Here is a 26527-nt window from a genome sequence, read left to right as displayed (position 1 = left end):
TCCTCCCCCCACCCTTCCGCTGCTCGCACGCATTTTTCTTTTTCTTTTTTTTTCATATTCGTTTCCTACACATTTTCTTACACTTGTTGCACTGATTTTCGTTTCCAGGTCAAGTTGTAAACATTAACCGAAAAATATGTAAATACAAAGAAAGTATATATTAACTAATCAGATTTATTAATGAGACAGTCCAACCATACCAAAAATAAATTAGTGTTAACATTTATGTGAAGGTCGGGCTCACAATCATGAGAAAGTGAATTCAGTTCCCGGACCGGGCTGTGTGTTGTGTTCTTGAGCAAGACACTTTATTTCACGTTGCTCCAGTTCAATCAGCTTTAGAAATGAGATTCAATGTCACAGGTGCCAAGCTGTATCGGCCCCTTTGTCTTTATCTTGGAGAATGCCGATAGAGAGGGGAGATTGGTATGCATGGGCGACTTGCGCCTCGGAAGGGAACTTTCTAGGTGCAATCCTATGGTCATTCATGGCCTAAGGGGGTCGGGGGTTCTGTAGTCTTAGCATTTACTGTAGTATCAAATATATTAATATAGGACAATCTTTCGTTTTAACCCGAAGTCGTGTGCGCGCAGCCTACCTGTTACCTTTCAGTGTACGGTAAATTCTGTAAAAAAAAAAATTTTTTTTTTGTACCAAAAGCAACTCTAAACATATTTTGGTCTGATTAGATCTGTTCAGTGATGAAATGCTGGCCAATTGTTAAGACATTAAAAGGTTGACGTCAAAGAGTAAAGCACTGGCTGCACATGCGCAGAAGGAGGTTTGAAAGGCGTTCGAATGAAAACGAGGCTGACTTTAAAAATGTCGGCGGCGGCAAAAGAAGAAGAAAAGAATCCAAAGAACGGCGAATCGAAGCAGAAGGTTCCTTGCGATGCTGTTCGATCGCTACAAGAAATGTGTGATGTGTTGTGTGAAGAGGCAGCGAATGGCTTTAATAAACAATCACGTCTTACACGGGATGAGAAACAAATCTGCCAAAAACGATTCTCGGAGGTAAATTCGTCAGAAACCGTCAAAATTATTTGACAAAATGTTTTATTTTCATTTGATTTTGATTTAATTTTAATTTTATTTCATTTATTGATACCACGTATATATATACAGTTTAACATTTATTGACACCACAAATACATTGCAGTCGCTATTATCGAGTGATCCCAATATTTCGTGTCTTTCAAAAGATGTCGACTTTATTTTTGGTTTATAATTAATTATTTATTTGATAAAATATACAATAAGTTGTTGAAACTATTTAATAATATTTCTACAACAAACTAAAGACATTAAACAAAGAAATAAATGATTACCTAAGTGTCTGCAGTTACATAGTGATCATGAGTTCGATTCTCGTTGGAGATTGTTTATAAAGTTTGAAATTAATAGAAAGTCTCTATCCGTTTTATTGTTATCGGAGAATCGTCCCTTGACTGAATTCCGGTAATATACCAGCATATACCACCACCTGTCTGTATTTATGAATATCGAAATTCTTTTTTTTTTTATTGGAATTAGTATTTAGTTGGTTAGGACGGGTGATAGTTGTCATTTCGTCCTCTTAGTATCATTCTCTGTTCTCTTCCCTCTAATTTCCACAAACGTCATTTACTCATTTCAATGTGACACAGTATCCACCAAACAGATAAGATTTTTATTTCTCGCCATCTAAGGATTTTGTCTGTCAAATAATGAAGACAGTGATGTATGTGAGAGAGAAGGAGGACGAGGCAAGTTAAAGTTATTTTATTAATGTAAACAAACTTCTATTGATAGACCACGACCAGTTCTTAATTAAAAGGCTTAATCATAAAAGTCGCAGTTAGTTGAATTAATGACCACTTGTAGGGGGCTAGATTGACCTGTTATATCACTGGCATTAAAATGGTAACATTATTTCAGTGTTGAAAGCTTGTAGAAGGGTGATATCTGGTTACGTCGTTTTTTCTTTTTACCTCTCTATGAAGAGGGTTACTGTAGAAGAAAATATAATTGCTAAAGGTCAATATCATTGTGACAATTTGCTATAGATACACCAACTTCGGCCTTCATTGATGACCTAACGATGACGAAATTGACCATCATCATCATTTAACATCCGTTGTCCATGCTGGCATGGGTTAGACGGTTTGACTAGTGCTGGTAAGCTGGAAGGCTGCACCAGACTCCAGTCTGATTTGGCATGGGTTCTACTGCTGGATGCCCTTCCTAACCCTAACCGATCCGAGTGTGTAATGGGTGCTTTTACATGTCACAATGTGTGTGACACCAATATCTTCCACAACTACTATTTTAGTTGTCTCGATGGGTCTTCTCAAGCACAGCATAATGCCAAAGGTCTCGGTCATTCGTCATTGCCTCCGTGAGGCCCAACACTCAAAAGGTGCTTTTCAGGTGTCGCTGGCATGGGCTCCAGTTATGTGACACCAGCATTGGCCATGACTACGATTTCACTTAGAATTGGATGACCGTTATAGTGATGCATGGATCTGCAGACCCTTGTGGCAAAATTTGAAACCATTATTATTATTATTATTATTATTATTATTATTATTATTACATCCACACAGGTGTTTAAACAAATATTCATGTCCAATGTCCGTGTTGAACAACCAGACTTACAGATCACAGAAGATGGAAAGAAAGGTAAATTTCTTTTCATTATTATCTCTAATAGACTTTTCCTATCTTTGGCATCGTCTCTTTTAATGTCCTTTATTTTGGCTGATCATCATCATCATCATCATCGTTTAACGTCCGCTTTCCATGCTAGCATGGGTTGGACGATTTGACTGAGGACTGGTGAAACCGGATGGCAACACCAGGCTCCAGTCTAATTTGGCAGAGTTTCTACAGCTTGATGCCCTTCCTAACGCCAATATCTCTGTCTTTCAACTGACTTACACTATGAAAGTGTAAGTCGTTCAGCAATTGTGCAAACATTCTACGTGTCAGTGGACCAAGAATTCCTTGGCATTCTTGGCATTCTTCTTTCTCTTCTTCTCTCGTTCATGGCAATTCGTCTAGTGCAGAGTGTGTAAAGTCATTAGCAATTAAAGCAACAATAGTGTTGATGACAATCTCATAATATTCCATTTGTTGATCCCAGTGGACAAGTAGAATTGTTAGGGCTGTGGCTGCCTTGTGTTGTTTACTTGTAATCCCTTCTGGTTTTAAATTAAACCAAAGCTTACGTCACCTTTCTGTGGGGAACTGATAAAGTTCCAGTCAAGTAGTAGAGGGAAGGAAGGGTTGATGCTGACTCTACCCTTCTCCAAAATTGAGACCTCGTATCTAAGAAATCAATAACTGACATATCTTAATTATGGCCCTAATTAAGAATTAACACAAGTTCACCACTACCATCTAAAGCATTAGCACATTATTGTCTTATATTCTACTTGCTGTTTGCAGTAAGGCACCACTGAAATATGAAACATTCACAGTCTGTAAGGTGCAAGGATTTTTGCTAGAATGTGTTCTTTTCTCAAACTATTTATATGCCATGATGACCACCCGTTTTCAATTGCGCTTCCAGATTCTAGTGACATGAACTTAGAAAAGAAGAAATCAACAAGTGAGGCATTAACAATACAACTTGATGATGCAATCCTTAATATAGCCCAGAAACGAAAGGAGTTCCCCAAATTGTGTGTCAGGAACTTGAAAACCTATACAAAACTAGAACTTGGTTATCTTGTAAGTATATTTCTCTGGTGTTTTTATTTACTTTAAAAAAAATAAGGATAATAATTTTGAATGACAAAAAAACTGGAAGCTGGCAGAACTGTTGAAACAGAAGAAGAAATACTTTGGGCTGTTTCTTATGTTTTCCCCTTTACATTTGTGAACTCAAATCTTGCTATGGTCAACTTTTCCTTTCAGTCTTTCAGCAGTCGATGAAATAAACTACTGAAGTTGGTTTCATTCACAAAACCTTGCCTAAAATTAAGGTTTCTTTATCAGAAATCATTTAAGATGACAAAAACAGTCTTTTGTTTACAGAAATTTGTGAAATTGAGTTGTGTTACCTCCCTTAACACAATCTTAAGCCTTAGTGTTTGTTCCATTGAACACAATTTTACTCCCATCCTCCTTTGAACACAATGTGTCCTGTTCATAAAACGCTCTCACACTGTAACCTGGCCTCTCTAAACATCTGATAGAAATGACTTAAGCTTCAGTTCTTTGTCTTTCTCCTTCATCTTGTTGATTACTTCTGACATTGATAGGTCTTCCAACAGTGTCCAATGACAACAAATTCTGTGTTCTCTGATGAGAATGCATGTGGCTCTGCAGTCCAAAGCTGGAAGCCCACTTCTGCCCACAGATGTCACAACAATCGTCTCTTGTCTGGGAATTATTTTATTTACAAAATCTGGGCAGTGTAGAACCCATTGCCATCCTTGGGCATAAAATAAAGATAAAATTCTAAAAATAATTTTAGCTTAGCAAGGACTTTTTTTCTGATTTTCTGCAGAATTCAGTTCAGGTTCGAATTCCCCCAAAACCAGCTGTACCAACACCACCTGTGTCTTTTCATTCCCCTGAAGAGTCTGAAAGTTTATCCAAATCTTTAAAGTTGTTATCTTCACTATCTAAGGTAAGTTAGCGAGTTTCTTTCTTTCTCCCTCCTTAACTATGTCACTCTGACCAGGCTGACTGTTCTAACAAACTCTGTTATGTCAAGGTAAGGGCTGCAACTGAATATCACATTGTAAATGACATCAAATTCAGACATTTTTGCATTTTTTAACAAAATTACATCAACAATAAATTGTTTTTTGTTTACGCAACTCATCTAATACCACCTCCAACTTTTCAAAGCCCAACGTTACTGTAGTTTCACTGCCATGTAACATAGCTGTACATACACAAGCATTATACAATCTGCCTTTCTCTATCAAGGAAAGGCTCTTAGTATTTAACTGGTACTTTGTGTATGTATATGTTCTACCCATGCCAGCATGAAATGCAGATGTTAAACAATGATGATGATATATATTATATCAGTTCTAATAATGACACGAAAAGAACAAATGAAACCTAAATGCACTGGTTGCAGGCATTAATAGGGTAAGGTTAGAGGAGGGGGTGTTCACTTAAAATATTCAATGAAATGGAGGAGGAGGAGGGGGAAGAAATACTGAAAATATCTGACAGCACAAACTAGAGATTCATTTGGATGTTTGGTTATTGTGTTTACATCTGCTACAGACATCATGTTTGCTTCCTCTGAACTTGACATTTAATTCTACCTGCCTTATTTTATCAAAATAAGTGCAGAATTTCTCAGAAGTATAATCTATTCAACACTCAGTGATATCTCTCTGTAATCCCAGTCAATGTCTCTACTGTTCTCTTGTATATTCTATAGAAATAAATGTTTTTTTTATCTTTATCCTGTCTGCTTAAATCTTTTTCTATTTTAGACGACAGTGAAAGATTGTGGTCGATTAGAGAATCTGGAGACAGTAAAGACCATTGTGAAGGAAGTGAAAAAGAGTAAAACTCACCAGCTAATATTTCAAACAGATGATTCACCAGTACCTTCGAAGATGACTCGATCAGTTAGCCATTGTCTACAGAATCAACAAATGCATCGACGACAATCTCCTCGCTTTAAGAGACGAACTCCTTAAATTCCTCACAGCTCAACTTCCCATTTTCTGCTTAAAAACAACTGAAAAGCTTTTATTTTCCCCTAAACTTTGGCACAGAAATCTATCAGTCCTTCTCCTGTACCGCAATCTTATCTTTGACAAGTATCAGCTTTGGGGTGATTCAACTGTTTATCTCTTTCCCTGTGAATTTGTGTAAGAACTCCTCCTCCTCCTCCTCATCATCATCATCATGCTCATGTCCACCTTGTCTGTCATCCTTCCTCAGTAAAGAAGGTTCAAATCAAATTTGTTGCAACCCACCTCGCTCCCATGCTGAGGGGCACATCCAACAGAGTTGTACATAAATTTCCTCCCTCTTTCATTCACCACAGATAATTCTCATCGCAACATCAAACATGTAATGACAGGAATTTTTACAAAGATTAGAGGATCTGAACTATTAATTTGTTATCTTGGATCTGTTCTTCAAATTGGTTTTCTTTACAAACATAATTGGAGCAATTAGATTCTTAACCATTCTTTAAATCTCATTACCAGAGAATTAGTAACCATGTTGGGTACCTTATTGTTCTTAGCTGAGGACAGAGACCAACCAAATAAGCACCAGTTATATACATATAAAGCATTACTGACTGTTGATTGAGAATCCTTTATGTGAGTGGATTGTAACTTGATGTTCTTGAGCAAGTTTATTTTAGAGTAGAGTCACCGAGGTATGGATTTACACTTCAAACAACAAACTGAGATATTTACAAGAGATATTCTAGTTTTATGTGGGTTACAAATATTTGATGCTGTTTCAAAATTAACTAAGATGCTTAACACTTTTCAATTGCAGCATCATTGTATCCCAGCCAAAATAACAAAAGCCAACAATTTGTACTGTATTAGATCTTGCTACAGTTGAAGGAAAGTCTTGGGGAATTATTTAATGTGACTGTCAGTTTTATAAGTAGAATGTTCACTAGATGCAATACTTTAGTGGTGTGATTTTATAATTGGAGAAAGTCAGTGAATTTTAGTGTATTTTGATGTTCAGTCCATGTAGCACTAAATTCGTAGAGCTGGTGTCTTCTTATGCAGTGTCCATGTAGCACTAAATTCGTAGAGCTGGTGTCTTGTTGCTTTATTTAAACTAATAAATAGTGGACTACAAATTAATAAAACATCATTTATTCAGCTTCCATACCACACGTTTACAACATTGGATTCTACTTACTCATGGTGCTTATTTAGAGTCTAGTAAATTGGTCCACCATGAATACAGTATGTTGATCCCTTGATTTAGCCAACTGATGCCTGGTTGTGTCATCTGAAACTGTCTACAGAAGATAGAGAGTAAATAGCGATACATCTGGATCTATGTGGTAGTAAACTCAATTGCTGACTGATCCATTTATCATTTTAGAAACAGGCAATGTTCCATAGAGCTGGTACTTAATCTCTTTCCTTAATTTGTTAAACCATCTCTTGGCTAGGAAGCTAGTAAACACTGCAAGTGACTTTCTCTACTACTATTAAGGTGCAATGACAATTGAAATGTCTTCCTGTGGATTTGAACTCATAACCTATGAATTGACAATCTAGTACCTCATCTACTCAGCTAATTTTGCCTCTCTTCAACACTAAATACTCTTACAGAATGGAATCTACTTGACAACTTTCGTTTGTTTTCTCTCTCAAAGTCTCAGTCTTTGCTGAGCATGGGGAAAGAATTATTTTCCCATTTGTACATAATGCGTGTAAATACTATTGTGTGTAAGTGTGTGAGTGTGTATAACTGTAAAACGGAAAATATATTTTCGTTAATTGGTGAAATAAAGATTGAATTATAATGTCTTTTTTTACCTGTTTATTTATTTTATACACTTCTCTCATTTTCTATATGTACAAAAGCAGAATAAAATGAAAATGTACACATTCAAACATTATTATTATTATACTAAAGTGTTATCCATCTTATGATGGATAACTTTGGAAGTATCTTTTTGCCATTTTGGGGGTAATATCAGGAATTTATGTTTGAAATAAGTAAATATAAATGATTTGTTATATATTCAATTGTTTTGTTTAACCAGAAAAAAACAAAAACTATTTCTACATATTTGACACTTGGGTAATGCTGGATGTGTTATCTCTACACTTTTTTTGGTTTACAGCATTATCATCATTTGACATCTATTTTTCCATGCTAACAAGGATTGGACATTCAGTCTCCTCTTTCTACAGTTGTCTCTGCTTCTGGGAACTGGTAGGTCTGATTCCCTCTACAAAATCCCTTATCTATGGTAGGCCTGGGGGTTGGGGTGGGCACATCGGTTGAGCTAGACCATAGAAAAATGACTTCCCAGCTGCAGGAACCCCTCACACATTCACATACACAGAGGCTATGGTGTCAACTTGCCATGTTTGTCATGTTGACAGTTTTGGTGAATATAATGTTTAGACATTGGGTGAGAGCAGGAGAGGTGAATGTTTTCATACCTGTCATGTAGACATTTATAAACACAAGATATATATATATAGATATATATATACACACACACACACACTCACCTGGCCATCTACACATGTCAAGAACCAGAGTGAGATGGTTATATATAGAGAGAGAGGGTGGAGAATTAGGAGTGAATTGAAGTGGGAGGTGGGGAGAGGAAAGCAGATCAAATTTAGAAATTAGGAGAATGGGAGAGAGAAAGAGATATAAATATGTAAGTGGCAAGATGGGTGAGGGTGAGGAGAGACAGACAGACAGGTATACGCATAAAGAAAGAGAGAGAGAAAGCATCATATCTGACCACATGATTGTGCCTCAGTTGATAACCTCTTAATGTCATTTTAAGGTGACCAGTTTCTCTCCTCTAGTATGCTAACCGTGTTATTCCTCTTCGCAGCTTCTCTGCTCATCATTGATGTCTCTACAGGTAATCTAACTTTTACATCTACAGTAGTTTCTTATTACATTTGCACCATTTTATAATGTGATCTCACTTAGGTGGAAACATCAGCAAAAGGGGAAACAAAGTAGAGCTACAAGATTAAATGCAATTATGTTAAAAGAACACGTGTTTATAAAACAATGAAAAATTACTACCTACATACTACTGATAAATTTTAAGATATATATATATATATATATATATATACACACACACACACACACTACGATGCATTTTTAATACAGTTAGTATTCGTTACTAAACACAATATCATTGTAAATATCATTATCCTATTTATGTTTGTGTGTTGTGAAAATTGAGCCCATTTCATTCACATAATTTTCACCCATTTGATGCATTCTGAATGAAAGAAATATATTCTTTGTTTATATATAACATGCAGTTATATAATTGAAAATTGTTATATACAAAATGAAGGTGGAGCGAAGTAAGCTGATATGTAGATATGTAATAGCAATGTAATGTTAGTATTACTTATGTTAAAGCAATGGGCATATATATATACAAATGTGCCTCACTGACTTTATTTACTCATAATTTCCAGAAAAATAGATATTTTTTTAATGAAATTTTCTACAAATACTCATCAGATGGTGTAGATTCTAATTATATTGGGATTTGAGCTAGTTTCAAAAAAATTCACACAAGCTGGCTTTGTTTCCTCAACTTTTGAGAAAACTGGCATTTTAAATGAAAATTTTGACAAATACCTTCCAGAGTGTGTAGATGATGATTATATTGGAATTTAATATGAAAATAAGAACTAGTGGGATAGCACATATACATACTGACACACCACAATAATAAACATGCATTACCGGAGGTCGTACTTTTCAAAATTATAATCATAATTGAGAGAGGTATAAAAAGTAAGAGAAAGAGTAAATAATATTTGAAGAAATGTCTGCTTTAAAAAAGCTGAACTTTCCCAGCCGTTTCACATCATCAGTTGAATGGATGAGGTCTCACTAAAGTAGCAACTAAAGGCATTACAGGAGGAATCCTTGAAATCTCAATGTGGCCACCACAGAGAACAGACTAAGTTCCTGCATATATTTCCAACTTGTATATACACACATAGCCACATATACCTTCACAAATATCTCTACACACAACCCTCCCTACTGCACCAACTGTAAAAAAAACTTTAGCTGTGTTTATTTACAGCCCCCAATCTACAAATTGTGAATGGTTTTGCAGCCAGACAGTGTGAGTTCCCTTCAGTTGTTCATTTATTGATTACTGATCAATCAGCTGAGGGGGAAAACAGCAGCCGGTGTGCTGCCACCATTATTGATTCCACCCATCTCCTGACAGCAGCTCATTGTCTGTAAGTATTGCAATCTCTTTATATACAAATTATGGTAACCAAAGATGAAGGCATTAGTGTGCTGGCCCCAAATGAACTGATCCACATATATATATTGACCACTTGTGATCATTCTATGTCTTAACACTGAACCCTGAGTTTATCAGAGACTGATGGAGTTGACAACTGACTTGCTGTCAGGTTTGGTGTTTTACAGAGCAAAGATCAAATCTAGGACAATGTTTCTTCACATTCAGACATTATAGATCTACACCGGAATACTGCTTCCTTATTTGGAAGAGTGCTGCAACTGCATGATTGATACAGTACAACAAATGACTGACACTGCATGACAGATATAACTGATATGACAAATGTGACTGATAATTTCCTTAACATGACGTAACCTGACTGAGGAGGAAGGATAACCTGCTCCACAACCTTTTTCAGGGTCTCTAAAACTGGTGGCAGGAGAGGAGGGGTAGTTATCCTTAAATTGATGATTTTGCCTAAACTACAAAGTGGACTCATTAAAGGCATTTGAGGGTGATGAGTCAGAGTTGCCAGACCAATTAATAGGTTGACTCTTAAGGAGAAGAAAGGTTTCTCTCACATAGTTTCCGTCTACCAAACTTCACTCAAAATGATTTGGTGGATCTGAGATTAGGATCAAGGCACCACTCCGTGAAATTGAACCTGAAACTATGTAGTCATGAAGCAAACTTCTTGACCACACAGCTGCATCAAAAGACCAAAGACAGATGTGACAGGACTATATGGTGTGTGATTGATGTTATTTGACTGATGTTAATGATACAATATAATAGATGTGACTGCTACTATTTGATAGATGTGATTGACACTGTGTGACAGGAGTGATTGATACTCAACAATATAAAAGTATGATAACAGACATTTGAAACTCTGTTTTGTAGAGAAGATGGTGACCCCAGCATCAAGATCAGTATTGGTTCTGTGGGTGAAGAAGAAACAGAAGTTGAATCTTTAAACACAACCTCATTCATTGTTCATGAGAATTACACAAGAACTAATACTTTCATCTGTAAGTGCTTAGTACAATTTTGTCAAGATGAACCAAATTTTGCAACACATTACAACAACAACAACAGCAACAACAATCTTTGCTTAATTTTATCTCTGTTTGCTCAGAATTAACCTTGATTAACCTATAAGTTAGCCCAAATAAACCCTCTCACTATGTATCAATGAGACAAACATGAAAGTTATTGTCGCTGTTGCTGTCCTCCTCCTCCTTCTCCTGTTAGAATAGTAGATTCATGGAGGGAATTCATTATTTTACCTACTTTTAAGAAATTCTTTCTCTGTTTTTACTGTCATCCTGGGGCAATACTCCATTTATTTTTAGGAATTAATAAAATATTTACAAAGAATACACTGGCGTTAACATAGTAATTTCCTTCACCACAGAACATTATCCTTATACAGAATAAAAATGAAAAACAACCCAAAAGGTTATCAATAATTAATCTAATTTCATTGTTTCTTTTATAGTTAATGATATTGCCATTATCATCTTGCAGCAGCCTATAAACTTCACGAAATGTGTTAAAGCAGCAAAAATTGCCAAGAAAAGTGCAACATTTGACAACAAGACGTGTGAGACCATTGGTTGGGGAAGAACAAAATGTATGTAACTATATAAGTATATACACACACACACACACACACACACACGTGATAGGCATTTATATATATATATATATATATATATATATATAATACTTAACACAAATGCTTCATTAAAAGGCAACTTATGGTGGTATTCATCGGCAGGCAATATGTCTTATGGACATCTGGGCTTAAAAACACAAAATATATTTTGGAGAGAGAAAAATTGCGAACACCAGATACATTTTAGTGTCATTGGGCCTCATCAATAATGTGTACTCAAAACCAGCTGCAGGCTTAGATGAGATTTGTCTCCTCTGAAATATGGGAAACAATGAATAAAATATTCATTTATATTGTGAATGGTATCCAGCTGAAAAAAAAAATACAGGGTGTTTGACAGTTTGCATTAAAGGAAAAATAATACAATATCCCATCCAAAAATAAAAGTATTTTAAAAATTAAAAGATATCAACTGGATTATGGCTGGAGGATTACCATTTACTCAGAGTAGTTGACATCAACTTCCACCACATCCTCAAGATGACTCCAGAACCTAGCACATGCATTCTTAAGTGTGTCTCTGGGAAGACCTTTGAACACCTTGATTTTTGCTACCTGCTCAGACTTGGTGTTGCAAATAGAATGGTTAGTGCCTTTCTGAACTGTGCCCCACACAGTAATCTATGGGATTACAAGTGGGGAATTAGGAGGTCAAAAATTGGGGTAGGGGAACACATAGGAATTCTCTGAGAACCATTTCTGATTCTTGCTGGAGGTATGGCAGGGAGCTGAATCCTGCTGGTATTTATAGGCCCTTCAAGCAGCAACCCTGTCCAACCAAGGATCAAGCACAATCTTCAGCAGCTTTGTTTAAGGCCCTGTCCAAGGATGTGGGGATGTATCATTGCCTACTGTATCCCTTCCTCCCGGCCATGGCCTCACAGTCTCCATTGCAGTTGCCCCTGTCACATTTTACAGCCATTACAGTGCCAACAAAGCATCGAGCAGCAGCCATGATGTTGGTATTTTGATGCCCTGCATAAATCCTCATGATAACCCTTCCCAATATTCCGATGGCTTCCAGTCTTCTATGTCAGCTAACTTTTTCTCAACTACAGCCATTGACTGTTCACTAATACATCAAGCTGCTCTTGACAAAAAGGAGACATAGAAACTCATGAAACTTGGCCCAGGAACCCTTTATATCACAGAAGCTTTGTGAAGTCTAAGTTTTGATGTGAAACTATCAACTGCAGAAAGTTGGTTGCTGCTGTATTTGAACCCACCTTAACTAGGATTGCCCTGATAGAGTTTTTGTTATGGATGTGTAATGACATACTGCAACAAACCTTGTTTAAGGGTACATTCTATTGAAAGACTTCTGGTTCAGTAAAGGTGGGGGGATTTCATTTTATTTCAGACATTTTATTCACTGTTCTTGGATTTATTTTTCAGCAAATGGGCTGGCATCAAAGATTCTTCTCAAAACGAAACTGACCAGCATCTCTTTTGAGACCTGTTTAAATAAATCACAGTTGATCATCTTACCTGGTTTTATATGTGCTGGGGATTTTAAACCAGGTGGAGCTCATACATGTTATGTAAGACTCTATATTAATTAGTTTTCCATTTAATAATTAATTTTTAAACATTTGTTTGTGATTCGGCCAGATGGGAGGGACATGATCACAACCTCTTAGACTGGTGGGGTTGACTTTAGACATCAGTAAAAGAAACAAGGGTTAGGCATAGCAAGGGAGACTTAACATGGTTGCTGAATCCCTAAAACTAGTAAAGAAAGCTATCTCAAATCCATCTTATCTGTGGTTCTGGGTGGTGCAGGATTGTCATGGATGGAAGACTTTTGGTCTTGAATCTGCTTGTCTCTCTGACAGGAATGGTCCCTTCAACAGGGATGGTTTCTACAAAAGGCTTCCACATAGTTTCTGTTCATCGAACTCCACTCACAAGATTTTGGTCAGTCTGAGGCTATGGGAGAAGACATTCACCTAAAGTGCCGTGCTCAGAGACGGCCAAACCCCAATCACACAGTTGCAAACCTTTCGAACTGCTCAGTCATGCTGAAGCTGGCTCATCAACTTCAATTTCTTTAAGTGTGTTAATTATATATATTAATAGATATATTTAATTAGATAATAATAGTTATATTTAATTAAATATTTAGGATATTAGTGCTGGTGGTGAAAATGATGATGTGATGATTTAATTCCTTCATTTGATTTTTCTAGGGCGATTCTGGTGGGCCTCTTTATTGTCCAGATGCCAATGGGGTCATGATTTTTGCTGGAATAACATCATTTGGAGTTGATTGCTACAGTGATATCAATGTGTTCAGCAGTATTGCTTTCCATTCTGACTGGATTATGGAGCATATAAATTGAGAGATTCATATCAAAGGAACCAACCAGAAAACACCCAGAAAACACCCAAAGGAAGAATACACTGGGGAATATGATCTTCGATATATTGTGCATGCAAAAGAGAAAAACCTAATAAAGACTGGATGGTCATCGCTGGAATGTGTTTTGATCATAGGTTCATGTCATCAGAAAGAGTTAAGGTTAAATAATATCAGATAAGACAAATAGTTTTTTCACAATTCTCTTTTTTTCTTCCTCCTTCTCTCACATTTCTGTTTGCAACAATAAATTTTAATTCTTTGAATCTTTTTGCTGTCTTCCTACCTTCTTGATTGCCAAGGTAGACTTATCTATTCTCATTGTTGGTCTCTCTAGGAATCAACACTTTCTAAGAGAAGTTGTTCTTTCTCATTTCACAGGAATTGAGAATGTTAAATTGCTTTAAAGAAATTTGGTGAAAGCAATATTGTTACTCTAGGCAACAGCAAAGCTTTTCACCATGTCTGGAATGTAAAAATCCTCTCAAAGCTTCCTGCCTAAGAGTTCCACCCTTCTATCAATTTTTGGATGGGTAGCCTCTTATCAGACAGGTACCATAGTGACACACATAGATGGAGCTCTTTTCACCCCACTCTCAACCAATTTTATTGTTCCCCAGGGTTCAGTTGTGTCCTCCACTCTCTTCCATTTATACATTAATGACCTATTTGCTGCTATATTCAACAATATACACTATCAAGCAGATGACATGACTCTGCATCATCTTTCCCAATTATGTCTCATCCTATGTAATTATATAGCAAACGTGCTTTCATTGTACAAACTGAGACCTCGACTGGATTCCTCATCTGAGCAATGCCAACCTTGTCTCTTTGAACAGCAAAATATTCAAATACTACACAATATAAAAAAAAAAATCACATCACACCCAAAATATGACCGGGACTCAGCTAACTCCCTTTCTGTAATTAAGGGTCTCTTTTTTAATGAAAGCACATCTTTAACACAGCTAGGACCACGTCCCAAAGTCTAGCCCTCCTCTTCAGAACCAGAGGATATTTCTGCTTTTAACAGCTGTTGACATTCTACAAAGTTCAAGTGAGACTCATAATGGAGTACTGCTTTCACTTTTGGAGTGGTGTTGCTGCTACTCATACTGAAGGGCCACTCAGCAAAGTGGCATTAAATCACAAACAGACACACTTCAGTCTCCAGCCCACATGCTATCGCCTTTCTCTGTCTTTTCTATTGCAACTTATGGCCACCAGTTTCTTAGAGGTGGTTGGTCTTGTACTTCCTCCACTCAAGTAGTCTGTCTTTCAGCCTCAAGCCATCCTCTGCCCTCACACCTGCCTTGCACTGACCATTATTGATCAGTCCTTCCTTTGTCCCAGAAACATTGGTTCCTTTGGGATCTCCTCCTTGAAGAGGTGGACCTGCAACAGTTTAAGAAAAATATTACCAGCATCAATGTCACTCTTCTTGAGGGGCCTGCATACATGATAGGTACTGGCCCCTTGCTCCAAGCTCATCAAATAACAAAAGGAAACAAATGACTGTGTTTCTCAATATTAATGGTAGTAGTGGTGGGTGGTGTTGGTGGGGTATGGTGGTGAAGATAGTGTTGTTGGTGGTGGTGGTGGTCATAGGAAGAGGTGGCGATGTTGTTATTGTTGCTATTGGTGGTGGTGCTGCTGTTGTTGAAGGTGGCAGTGGTGGCAATGATGGTGATGGTGGTGATAGTGATGTTGGTGGTGGTGGCGGTGATGGTGGTGGTGGTATGGTGGAGGTAGCTGGGTGCACTGTAAGGTGGTTTGAGAAAACAGTCACTACAAACAGACGTCCAGCTGGAGTTTTCCCAAGCACACAATGTGAATGGCGATAGCAAGAAATAGTTTCTAAAAGATTCAAAATGATTGACAAAGTATTGCTTTGGTGCATGCAGACACCTTTAACCAACAAATGTGGAACACGTGTGTGTACAAAACACACACCCATACTTAGAAATGCACATGCTTACACACACACACACACATATGTCTGGACATAATATATGAAGATAAATGTATATATATAACATGCACGTATATGTGTGTATATATGTGTGTATACACATTAATATATTTATACATATATGTGTATATACATGTGTGTGTGTGTATATGTATGTATCTTATCTATAAAAGGCAGATTTTCTGTGTGTGTGTGTGTGTGTGTATATGTTGAAAATTCATACATTGTAGAAGATACTTGCCCAAGATGCCATGCAGGAGAACTGAGCCAGGAACTATGTGGTTGGGAAGCAAGCTTCTTACCACACAACCAGAAACAGGTGATACGGAAAATAGAATATACTAGAAACTTTATTTATCACAATGGTTGTTTTGACACATCCTGCATCACTCTCTCGTGAGTCGGAAACCATACAATAAATACCAATATACCCTGGGTGCATTCCGATATTTCAAAATAAAATTAAATTCTAATTTTAATGTATTTCCTCTGCATTTTCAACTTCGGTTCTTTTATTCTTTCACTTGTTTACATTAATAAGAATTTATATGTATGTATGTATGTATGTATGTATATATATGTATGTATGTATGTATGTATGTGTGCATGTATGTATGTATGTATGTATGTATGCATGTATGTATGTATGTATGTATGTATGTATGTATGCATGCATGCATGCATGATACCTGTGTGCAAAGAACCATGCTACATGGCAGTGAAACATGGGCTGTGACCACCGAGGACCTGTGTAGGCTTGAAAGAAATGAAGCCAGTATGCTTTGCTGGATGTGCAACGTCAGTGCGCATGTATGACAGAGTGTAAGCGTCTTAAGAGAAAAGCTGGGCATAAGAGGCATCAGATGTGGTGTGCAAGAGAAACAACTGCACTGATATGGTCATGTGATGCATATGGACGAAGATGGCTGTGTAAAGAAGTGCTGATCTCTAACTGTGGAGGAAACCTGGGGACTTATTTGTATGTGAGTGTATGTGTAATGTATGTGTACACCCCCCACACAAACACATATACATTTGTGTGTATGGGTGGATTGTGTGTGTGTGTGTGTGTGTGTGTGCCAAATGCCTCAATGGACAATAAGAGATTCTTTAAACTCTTCTTTAGTACAAGACTGTAATTATCAGGTCTAAGAAATACAGAATGCACCATCAATATCATAGCAAGCTGCAGGAATTTGGTATTTTAACATTAGAAAAGTAAACAGAAACATTCTTTATATTTGTGAGTTTATTTTTAAGATGGAGAATCTCTTTAAAAAGAAGAAAGACAGAAAATTGTTCAGTAAAAATCTATTTTATTTAAATATAGTTGAAATATCAAATATATTTTAGAGTGTCGTTGGACTGCAACAATCTATTAAATTTTCAGGGCGTCATCGATCCTGTTTCTGGATCTTATAAAGTCCTTAATGTGGTGTCGATCCAGTTTCTGAAGTAGGAAACACTGGTAAAGATGGCAGCATCAATAGCACAGTCATAACCAAATGATGTGATGCCAGCCACAACCATGTTGCCATTTCTGCTGGGGCAATAGAAAGGGCCACCAGAATCACCCTGGGGAGGAAACAAAAAGAATATTTAACAATTAGTTTGAGATGGTACGGGTGTGTATACTTGTATATATGAGAATGTGTATAGAAATATATAAATACGATGAGATATATGTTGTTCATGTGTGCGTGTGTGTCACTATATAACTACATAAGCTTGTATATGTATGTATAAGTGTATGTCTGTTTATTTCTGCCTGTTTCTATGGGCTTTTCTTTCTTACATTACTGCTGTTATTATTATTATTATTATTATTATTATTTCTTAGCCCAAGGCCAGTCCTGATCCATCAAACCTTTAATCACAGACATTCTACTCCTTTTTATTTCGTCTTTTCCACAACAATATTGTACGTAGGACAATATTATTCAAGGTATCTTCGTTATTTGAAGACAATATGATGTAATTTGAGAAGGAAGCAGGTCTAGTCACCACCTTTAAGCTGTAAAGCTTGGAGTTTTCCATCCGATCAATATGTTTATCTCCAGATCTTAATCTTTCTGCAATGCTGAATGGAATAGAAGGGAAAGAAGTGACAGAATTATGTACCAAAGATTCTTCTGCTGGGAAATGTTTCCAGCCAGGATCCCTGGCATTGGGCAATGCAACAGAAGGTGCAGTGTGAGGAGGAAGTGATATTCTGTTGAAGAATTAGTTTTCGTTTTATAGGATAAACATAACCAATTTCTTCAATAAAATATAAAGATATTGATGTTCTGAAATGTTGCTTTTTACCTGGTTGAGGTATTCTCTGCATTTTTAAGAGGTTCAATACCCAGTTAGATAAATAGCTGGATATGCATCTAACTTTCCAGTGTCTCTTTCTATATATTTGAAGAAGATTGGTGGAATCGTATAACTTTAGTTATTCTGTCTCACTTTACATTTTACTTTCGGTTCGAGTTGATTTCATGTTTGTGTAAATATCTTATCACTGCATGTGTATTTAGGGATTGAAAGTTCCCTGAACTTTCTCCACTTCTCAAGGTCTAAAAAAAAAATCTCACCATACAAGTGCTGGCACCACCGAACTTGAAATCACCTCCACAAATATGTTCATCCATGAGAGACGCATAGTCCATTTTCTGTTTGCAGAGTCTGTGTTCAACAATTGGCATAGTTACATGTCGAAGTTCGACAGTCGAAGACTTATCCACTGAAATTAGAAACAGAAAAAAAAAAAAAACTTGAATTGCCTTTATTGAAGTCATTTTTAGTTCTACTGGATATTAAAAGAAGCTGCTATTGCGCTGGAAATCTTAAAATTCTCAGCCATCATTGAGGAATCTACAATTATTCTATTCAGATTACAACTTCAGGTTTATACCTGTAATTATTGGGGCATTGGGATACGTAACACACTGCCTAAATATCAGTCTTGAGAAATTAGGCTTCTCAAAACCAGAAAGGAGAAAGCTGATTTGAAGACTACAAATCTGAACTATTACTGGGAAAGTGATACATATATGCATGCATACATACATACATACATACGTACAAGATGGTTTTGTGTGATAAATTCTAAGTGATTTCCTGAATTTTTATCATTGCTGAATATCTTTTGATCTCCTTACACAACCCACAACTGCCATTTATTTATTTCCCTACGAATTTGATGTTCACTCTATGCTATTTGAGACACTGTTTGTAGCCTTAAAGATACGTAGGATATCGCTGGCAAACTCTCTGAAATTCAGTACATAATAAGATAGATAAGGTGGGAGAGAAAGAAAGAGAGAGAGAGAGAGAGACAAGAAAGATATTAATAAATGAAATGAATACTTACCTCCAGTTCTACCCCATCCAGCTGCGATACATCTTCTCCCATCAAATATCTCTCCTTGAGAAGGAAGGGCAGCAGCTGCTACACAATTTCCAAATGACACTGGCTTAGGTAGACGAATCATAGCAATATCGTTGCCTTTTAAAATAGAAATTATTGTTATAGTTATTGTTGCCATTGATGCTGTTATTATTATTATTGTTGTTGTTGTTGTTGTTATTAGTATTAAGGCGGTGAGCTGGCAGAATTGTTAGCGCACCGGATGAAATACTTAGCAGTGTTTTGCCTGTCACTACGCTCTGAGTTTAAATTCCACTGAGGTCGACTTTACCTTTCATCCTTTCAGGGTCCATAAAAGAAGTACCAGTGAAACACTGGGGTTAATACAATCGACTAGTCCCCCTCCCCTAAAAAATTCAGGCTTTGTGCCTATAGTGAAAAGGATTACTATTATTGTTGATTTTTTTTCTTCTTTCTTTAAATTTTCTTCCATTTCTCGCCAAGTTTTTTCCGTACACCTAGGGCAGAGAAGCTCTTTGTATGCATTCCCAGTTTGCACACGCAAATTCACAGGTAATATATATATATATATTCTATGTCTAACTGTCTCAGATGATTTTCTTTGTGATTTTCCTCAGTTTCGAATGTCAGAAGTGTATGAGTGTAAACTCTTGTGAAATTTGACTGATTCATCCACATCGAACGGAAAATCTCAGTCAAATCGTGGAAAGTAACGGATTATGCAAGAAACTTGCGTTCAAATCAACTACAAATGAAAGTTTTGTTTTTGCCTTGTTAAAGTAATCATAAATAAATCCCAAAGAATATTAAGATATAAGATTATTTGTGAAGAGTATGTAGTGAAATATCAGTTGCAAAGTACTTACGCATGGGATTATCAGAATAACCAGAATGGACTTTCCATGTTCTAGATGTCATAACATATCGACCGTTCACTTGGTTATTATTGGTACCAATATTTATAGAAACTGAACGAGTTCCGGTAGCGCTGAAATTAATGAAAATGAAGTCACCTGTGCATTACTTTCAATCCCTTTTATATTTAGTTATATATGAAATATAATCTATATTTTAGATCGGCAGGAATAGAACTTTAGTTCGGGTTCATAAACCAAAGAAATCGTACAAGAAGTGATTGCTTGCTTTAGAGTATTTAACAAATGAAAATGTAGTTAGTAATATTGGAATTTGAAGTTTATATTGGGACCTTTTCATTCGAAGATAACTCTACTTGCTAAAGCTATGGCCAAAACATTTACAGAATTTCGTTGGCATTTTATGTATTGAATATATTGTCCATGGTTGACACGAACCATCAAGCCATTGCTTAATAGTCCGATAGTGCATTCTGTCAGCCAGCAATCATTCTTTTCCTAAATATAGGATCGGTTTACTGAGTTAATGAGAAGACAAAGACATTTGAGTAAGATATTTGTTTAAGAGTCCGTCGAAAATAAATGGGAATTTAAATTAGAATATTTCACTCAGCAATATATTTAAATTTATCATCTCATCTGTTGTGTAGTCCACCGATGCATTAGTGACTCAATGAGAGATGTTTGTGAAATAGTAAGGAAGCGAGGTTAGTTTGCACTAGCAGAAAGACCGCCCTCCAGGCGGTTTTCTGCTAGCCCTTTGGCAATATTTTCACATTTGATTCTCAATTCTAATAATGTTTAAATTTTATTATGTCTAATTATTTTTTTTATATAATAGTGCTCACTTGCTTAGTAAGTGTTGCTTTCATTATTTTATCACAGTCATAATCTCTTTGTTCTAAACAGATATCACGGTAGTCCAACAACGGACGGAGAATCAGTTTGCCAAGTTTTACCTTTCCCTCAAAGCAACAAAGAAATTTCAATACAGCAGCCCCTCTGTAAGCTTTGTAGTGTGTGTGTGTGTGAGAGAGAGAGAGAGAGAAGGGGGAGAGAGAACATTGTAAACAATGAATGAAATAAACATGAAATGAAAAAATCGTATAAATAAAAGGGTATTACTCCAGATGTATACACCCCTGACTTTGTTGCCTCATGCTATCCAGAAAAGGGATACTTTTTAACAAAAGTGTGTCACCGTTGAAGTCGCGCATGCAACTTGTTTGTGTATGTATTGACTTAGTGGTACAGTGTTTGGAAACTGTGAATAAGTTGCAAGTTTCGAGTACTTATCGGTAACTTTTTTTCTTCTCGTCTTCTAATAGTTATTACCCACCTTTCTAGACTCTTCTCACAGCGATTCTGCGTTCAAAAATTATATGGGTGTTTTAAAAATTTTCATTCAATAAATAATAAATTACGTTTACATTAATAGAATAAACTGTCGGTTTTCCAAATAGTGAATGAAAACTTAAAAGAGAAAGTGAGAGACTTTGCAAATGATAATGGAATATTCTGTAGTGAATGCAATGAATATTTAAATTTGTGAATTGGATGCAATGAATGTAGAGAATATTTAAATTTGCGAGAAATTGGAGTTTAAAAAATTCAAGAAATTTGAGAAATCGAAATTATGGGAAATTTCTTAGAATATGAATTTATAAAAATATTTCCAGACGGTCAACCTTTTAATAATTGCTTTCTTTTAGTACTTTTAGTAATTGTTACATACCTAATTAATAAGCATCTTTCTCCATTATAGTATAGAAGACAAAAACCAGTGAAAGAGATTTTACTTACAAACAATGGGCAGCGGTCAAAACATGTTGGTTGTCCAATAGTGTACCACCACATTCGAAAGTACCTTTAGTAGTATCAAAGAGTAAATGAACTATTGATGGAAACTGACAACTTGCTGCTGGAGAACCACCTACGATATGTTCATCTGGCTCTGGAAATATATTAACAGAAAAACTGAGTGTATTGGTGTGTTGATGGTGTAGTCGTGTGATGCGTTGGTAGAAATATAAACTGTCTTGAAAATGTAACCGCAAAATTGTATTAACACTAAGAAAAATAATGTAATAAGGCAATAGAATAGAGAGAGGTTATTTACCAGCGAAACTGAGAGGAAGAACGATTGCTAAACAAAATATAGCCAACATGTTTGAGATTGGTGATGTTTTCGAGTCTGAAACACTTTATGCTACTTCAGCAATATTGCTCCTTCTTTTATAGCTTTAACACTACAATGTTTTCTTTTCAAAGCGCTATGCACAATATCTGCAAATTCTATTTGCTCTTCTGTCGCTTTTGTGACCATTGTTGAAACACGGCGCCTCTTACAATAGCAATGAAAGACACAAGATCAACTGCGGTTTGCATCTTGCAGGAACTCATTGTTGATGGACAAAATCGTTTATATTGATGACAAAGACTTTTAAAATGTAAACTGAAGTAAAAAGATCCATAAAAAAACGAATAAAAAATTAAATACTGAAACTGGAAGTTTTTTTCTTTTTTGAAAACTGCGGATGCTGTTTGTTGTTGTTGTTGTTGTTCATGATGATGATGATGATAATGTTGTTGTTACTAGCTTGTTTTTATTGCAAAGACTGAAGAATGATATACGTGATATTTTATGAATGTACGTAGGCATGTGTGTATGTATGTATGTATGTATGTATGTATGTATGTATGTATGTATGTACCTAGTCAAATACACACACGCCCGCAAACACACACACACACACACACACACGCACGCACACACACACACACACACACACACACACACACACACACTCGTGTTTTACAATTACGGAAGGAAAAATCGTTGTGCGCAAAGTTTTCTTTTCTCCTCTTTTATCTTCTGCTTGTTTCAGTCATTGGATTGTGCCCATGCTGGGGCACTGAACTGAAGGGTTTAGTCGGACAAATCAATTACAGTACTTATTTTGAAGTCTGGTACTTTGTTCTATCGATATCTTTTGCCAAACCGCTCGGTTACAAAGACGTAAGCCAACCAACAGCATTGGAACAAACACTAAAACGTACATATACACATACACACCATACATACATACATACGTACATACATACATACATACATACATACATACATAGTGAAAAATTGTGATAAACACAAGTATAAATTGTTAGCTCATACAAGATATCGTAGTATTCAGGTAGCAATAAGTAAAGTTAACGCTGTTTTCTTTTTTTCTTTAATTTAGAAATATAATCGAATGTTGAATCTTATCAACGACCCACGAACAGATGATGTTAAAGCACAATTCTTCTTTCACTGAATAATATATGAATACCATCTAGAAAGTTCTATGCATTCGCCTCATCAGAAACACAGTCAAGTACATGCAATGACAAGCCTTTTCCAACAGAAAAAGACGAGGTAGGGATTACCTCTGCACACAAGTACATCGACACCTTCGAAAGATTCTTCCTAGGACAAAAATGTGATGTGACTGTGTAGGCGCTTATTGAAGGGGTCTCCGTCGAAAAGCATTCAAAACGCGAACCTCTTACATCCATTAAAAAAATAAAGAGAGGGAAAACCTCAACAGCATCGCATTCGATCTCATCAATTTGATAAAAGAAAAGATTTCAATAGAATATCCATTCCTTCCTTCCAAAACACATTTAATAAGGAGATGCAAACTCCTTCAAACAACCTCCCATCTCCATCACTAACGTCCACATAATTGCATATAAAGCAAAGAATATGTCGGAATTAAACACAAACTCCAGTTAAACAACTTCACTAAAATTCTTCCAGCTCTAAATCACTTCCGCTAAAAACTGAATTTCATGATAGAATTTATCCCAATTAACGCTAGAGACACCAGGATAATAATGAACGATAAGAATTGACTACGAGTGAGAATATTCAGCAATCAATTGATGTCGCGATTCACGGGAATGTTGCCCACATGATCAACGATTCTGACCAATCGCGACTTCACCTGGAATAGGTTATACGCATATTTTATTTGTGGGAAACGCCGTGTAACCAATGGAGTGAATCCCCAGCTGAATTCCAATAAATCACCTGTATCCACGTCATCAACAAATCTGGCTAGTCACGATTTCATGTGGAATAGGCCGACCATGTCAGCTTTTGGCGCTCTCCGTTCTGAGTTTCTTAATCGGTATAAAATAACACGCACATAGGACCAAGACCCAGAGAGCTTTGGGATGTAGCTGAGAGGACAAGGCAAACAGACACGGGCAGCGGATGAACCTAGCTAATACCAACATAATGGACTATCCACTGAAACACAACGACCAACGGTAACTTTTCGAATGCAATTTCAATAACATCTAAACTCTCTCAACTGCAATACTGTTTCAATTACTCCAAGTACAATAACATTGAAACTCTCTCAACAAAAACAGTTGGTTCGTAAAAATCCCAACAGATTTCGTCGTTTTGTTCTTTGCACAATTGTTCGCCTCCAACGCCAGAAATGGCTGCCAACAACCAACAGCCAACGGTCAGCTTCCAACACCAGCAACCATATACAGCTCCTTGTAGTTAGCAAATCAGCACAAGCACGAGTGACAACGACGTCCCACGGCAACACACTATTATAGCACGACACTTTATTCTGAGCAAAGGGAAAAAAACGAGGTGGGGAACTAGTTCAATGTCTCCAGGGGAACTACGACGAGGCTGAGTATATATATATATATATGTATATATATATATATATATATATACCATATATATATGGTGAAAGGAACCGTTTATGCGTGATTTCAATGTCACATTCGTTGAAAATATGCGAAATAAACTGGAAAAGAAAAAAAAGAGCTCACGAAACAAAATTCTGTTGGTAGGAAACTCAGAGTTTCCCGGGAAACTTCGAGGTCCCCACAACCCTTCCCCCCTTTCGTTTCCGGAAGAAAGTGGCTTGCGGTGGGTTTGAAGGTGAGACACGTTGAATGCACTCGAAAAAAACCTGTGGAAAAAATTATTTCACGCCGAAGTACGAACGGGTCCTTTACGAAATATTTACTCAAGATCGGGACAGGTATGCGAATTGAAGGGTCGATTGATAAAGCAAGGGCCGAGTGTCTGGCGGAACAGAGGGAAAGAGACAGAAGCAGGAGAGATCAGGAATCGAACACTTGAAGAGCTGAGCGTCTGGCAAAACAGAGAATGAGGCAAAAGCAGGAGACGTCATGAATCGGATGCTCATGTGAATACAAGCGGAATAATACAAGTTCTGCGTAAATCGGACCACGGGTTACTGAGATACGCGGTTTTTTCGGATACCTTTATAAATGGCCAAACCGGCGTCTAATGGGGAAAATGCTTTGAAAGTAAGGAAACATTGAAATGTGAATAATAGAAGTTTCGCATAAATCCATAAAGCCACAGCTGGGACCCCGACAGGTGCTATTATTCCAGGTGAAAACAGACCTGCGAATAATCGTGGTTGAACAGTGGTTCCGCATTCCTGAAAACCCTGGAACTCTTGAACCAGGGTCTCACTGTCAGATGCAGCTTAAAGTCATGTCTAGGATGTTACATACACACACACACACATACATACATGCATGCATACACACACACATATATATATATACATACATATACACACATACACATACACATATACCCGCACACAGGTGTATTACCGTTCAATCGATGCGATACAAAAAGCGGCGACAACAAAATAAAATAGAAAAACTTCCAGTTTAAGTACATTAAGAAAATTATCATCATCATGAACAACAACAACAACAACAACAGCAGCAGCAGCAGTTTTCAAAAAAGAAAAAAACAACTTCCAGTTTCAGTATTTAATATTTTATTCAGTTTTTTATGGATCTTTTTACTTCAGTTTACATTTTAAAAGTCTTTGTCATCAATATAAACGATTTTGTCCATCAACAATGAGTTCCTGCAAGATGCAAACCGCAGTTGATCTTGTGTCTTTCATTGCTATTGTAAGAGGCGCCGTGTTTCAACAATGGTCACAAAAGCGACAGAAGAGCAAATAGAATTTGCAGATTTTGAAAAGAAAACATTGTCGGGTTAAAGCTATAAAAGAAGGAGCAATATTGCTGAGGTAGCATAAAGTGTTTCAGACTCGAAAACATCACCAATCTCAAACATGTTGGCTATATTTTGTTTAGCAATCGTTCTTCCTCTTAGTTTCGCTGGTAAATAACCTCTCACTGTTATATTGATCTAACACGATTTTATATCTACATTTTCAAGACAATTTATATTTCTACCAACAAGGTAACTTATTAGACAACCGACTCAAAGATTTCTCCCCCCCCCTC

The 26527-nt window shown here is 36.6% G+C and overlaps 4 protein-coding genes across 6 annotated transcripts in view; 2 read left to right on the top strand and 2 right to left on the bottom strand.

The window, feature by feature from the left end:
• The window catches only part of LOC106872871 (protection of telomeres protein 1), a 19002-nt gene extending 18241 nt beyond the window's left edge, over positions 1 to 761 (bottom strand). For 2 of the 3 annotated variants that reach the window (XM_052976612.1, XM_052976610.1), the window contains exon 1: positions 655 to 761. The gene's annotated coding sequence lies outside the window, so the exon portion shown is untranslated. Of the gene's footprint in view, positions 1 to 598 lie in introns of all 3 variants that reach the window. The other variant, XM_052976611.1, reaches the window with a different exon arrangement.
• LOC106867934 (uncharacterized) lies at positions 691 to 7478 on the top strand. The gene is made up of 5 exons (XM_014913001.2): positions 691 to 1014; positions 2586 to 2661; positions 3554 to 3714; positions 4496 to 4618; positions 5448 to 7478. The coding sequence occupies exons 1-5, from the start codon at positions 799 to 801 to the stop codon at positions 5655 to 5657; spliced, it is 786 nt and encodes a 261-aa protein (XP_014768487.1). The 5' UTR covers positions 691 to 798; the 3' UTR covers positions 5658 to 7478.
• A 919-nt stretch (positions 7479 to 8397) lies between these two features.
• Positions 8398 to 14250, top strand: LOC106867940 (transmembrane protease serine 11C). Its single transcript, XM_014913008.2, has 6 exons — positions 8398 to 8563; positions 9767 to 9929; positions 10844 to 10971; positions 11442 to 11576; positions 13017 to 13162; positions 13811 to 14250. Exons 1-6 carry the CDS (start codon positions 8506 to 8508, stop codon positions 13961 to 13963), a joined length of 783 nt encoding a protein of 260 aa, XP_014768494.1. The 5' UTR covers positions 8398 to 8505; the 3' UTR covers positions 13964 to 14250.
• A 3001-nt stretch (positions 14251 to 17251) lies between these two features.
• On the bottom strand, positions 17252 to 22435 carry LOC106867939 (chymotrypsin-1). The gene is made up of 6 exons (XM_014913007.2): positions 22326 to 22435; positions 22010 to 22160; positions 20198 to 20319; positions 19314 to 19448; positions 18535 to 18683; positions 17252 to 17530 (listed from the first exon to the last, which is right to left on the bottom strand). Exons 1-6 carry the CDS (start codon positions 22372 to 22374, stop codon positions 17372 to 17374), a joined length of 765 nt encoding a protein of 254 aa, XP_014768493.1. The 5' UTR covers positions 22375 to 22435; the 3' UTR covers positions 17252 to 17371.
• Between the last annotated feature and the right edge of the window lie 4092 nt (positions 22436 to 26527).

Source organism: Octopus bimaculoides, chromosome 25, assembly GCF_001194135.2.
Source record: "Octopus bimaculoides isolate UCB-OBI-ISO-001 chromosome 25, ASM119413v2, whole genome shotgun sequence".
Classification (NCBI taxonomy): domain Eukaryota; kingdom Metazoa; phylum Mollusca; class Cephalopoda; order Octopoda; family Octopodidae; genus Octopus; species Octopus bimaculoides.
Note: the sequence above shows the minus strand (reverse complement) of the source record. Positions and strands in the feature narration are given on the sequence as shown.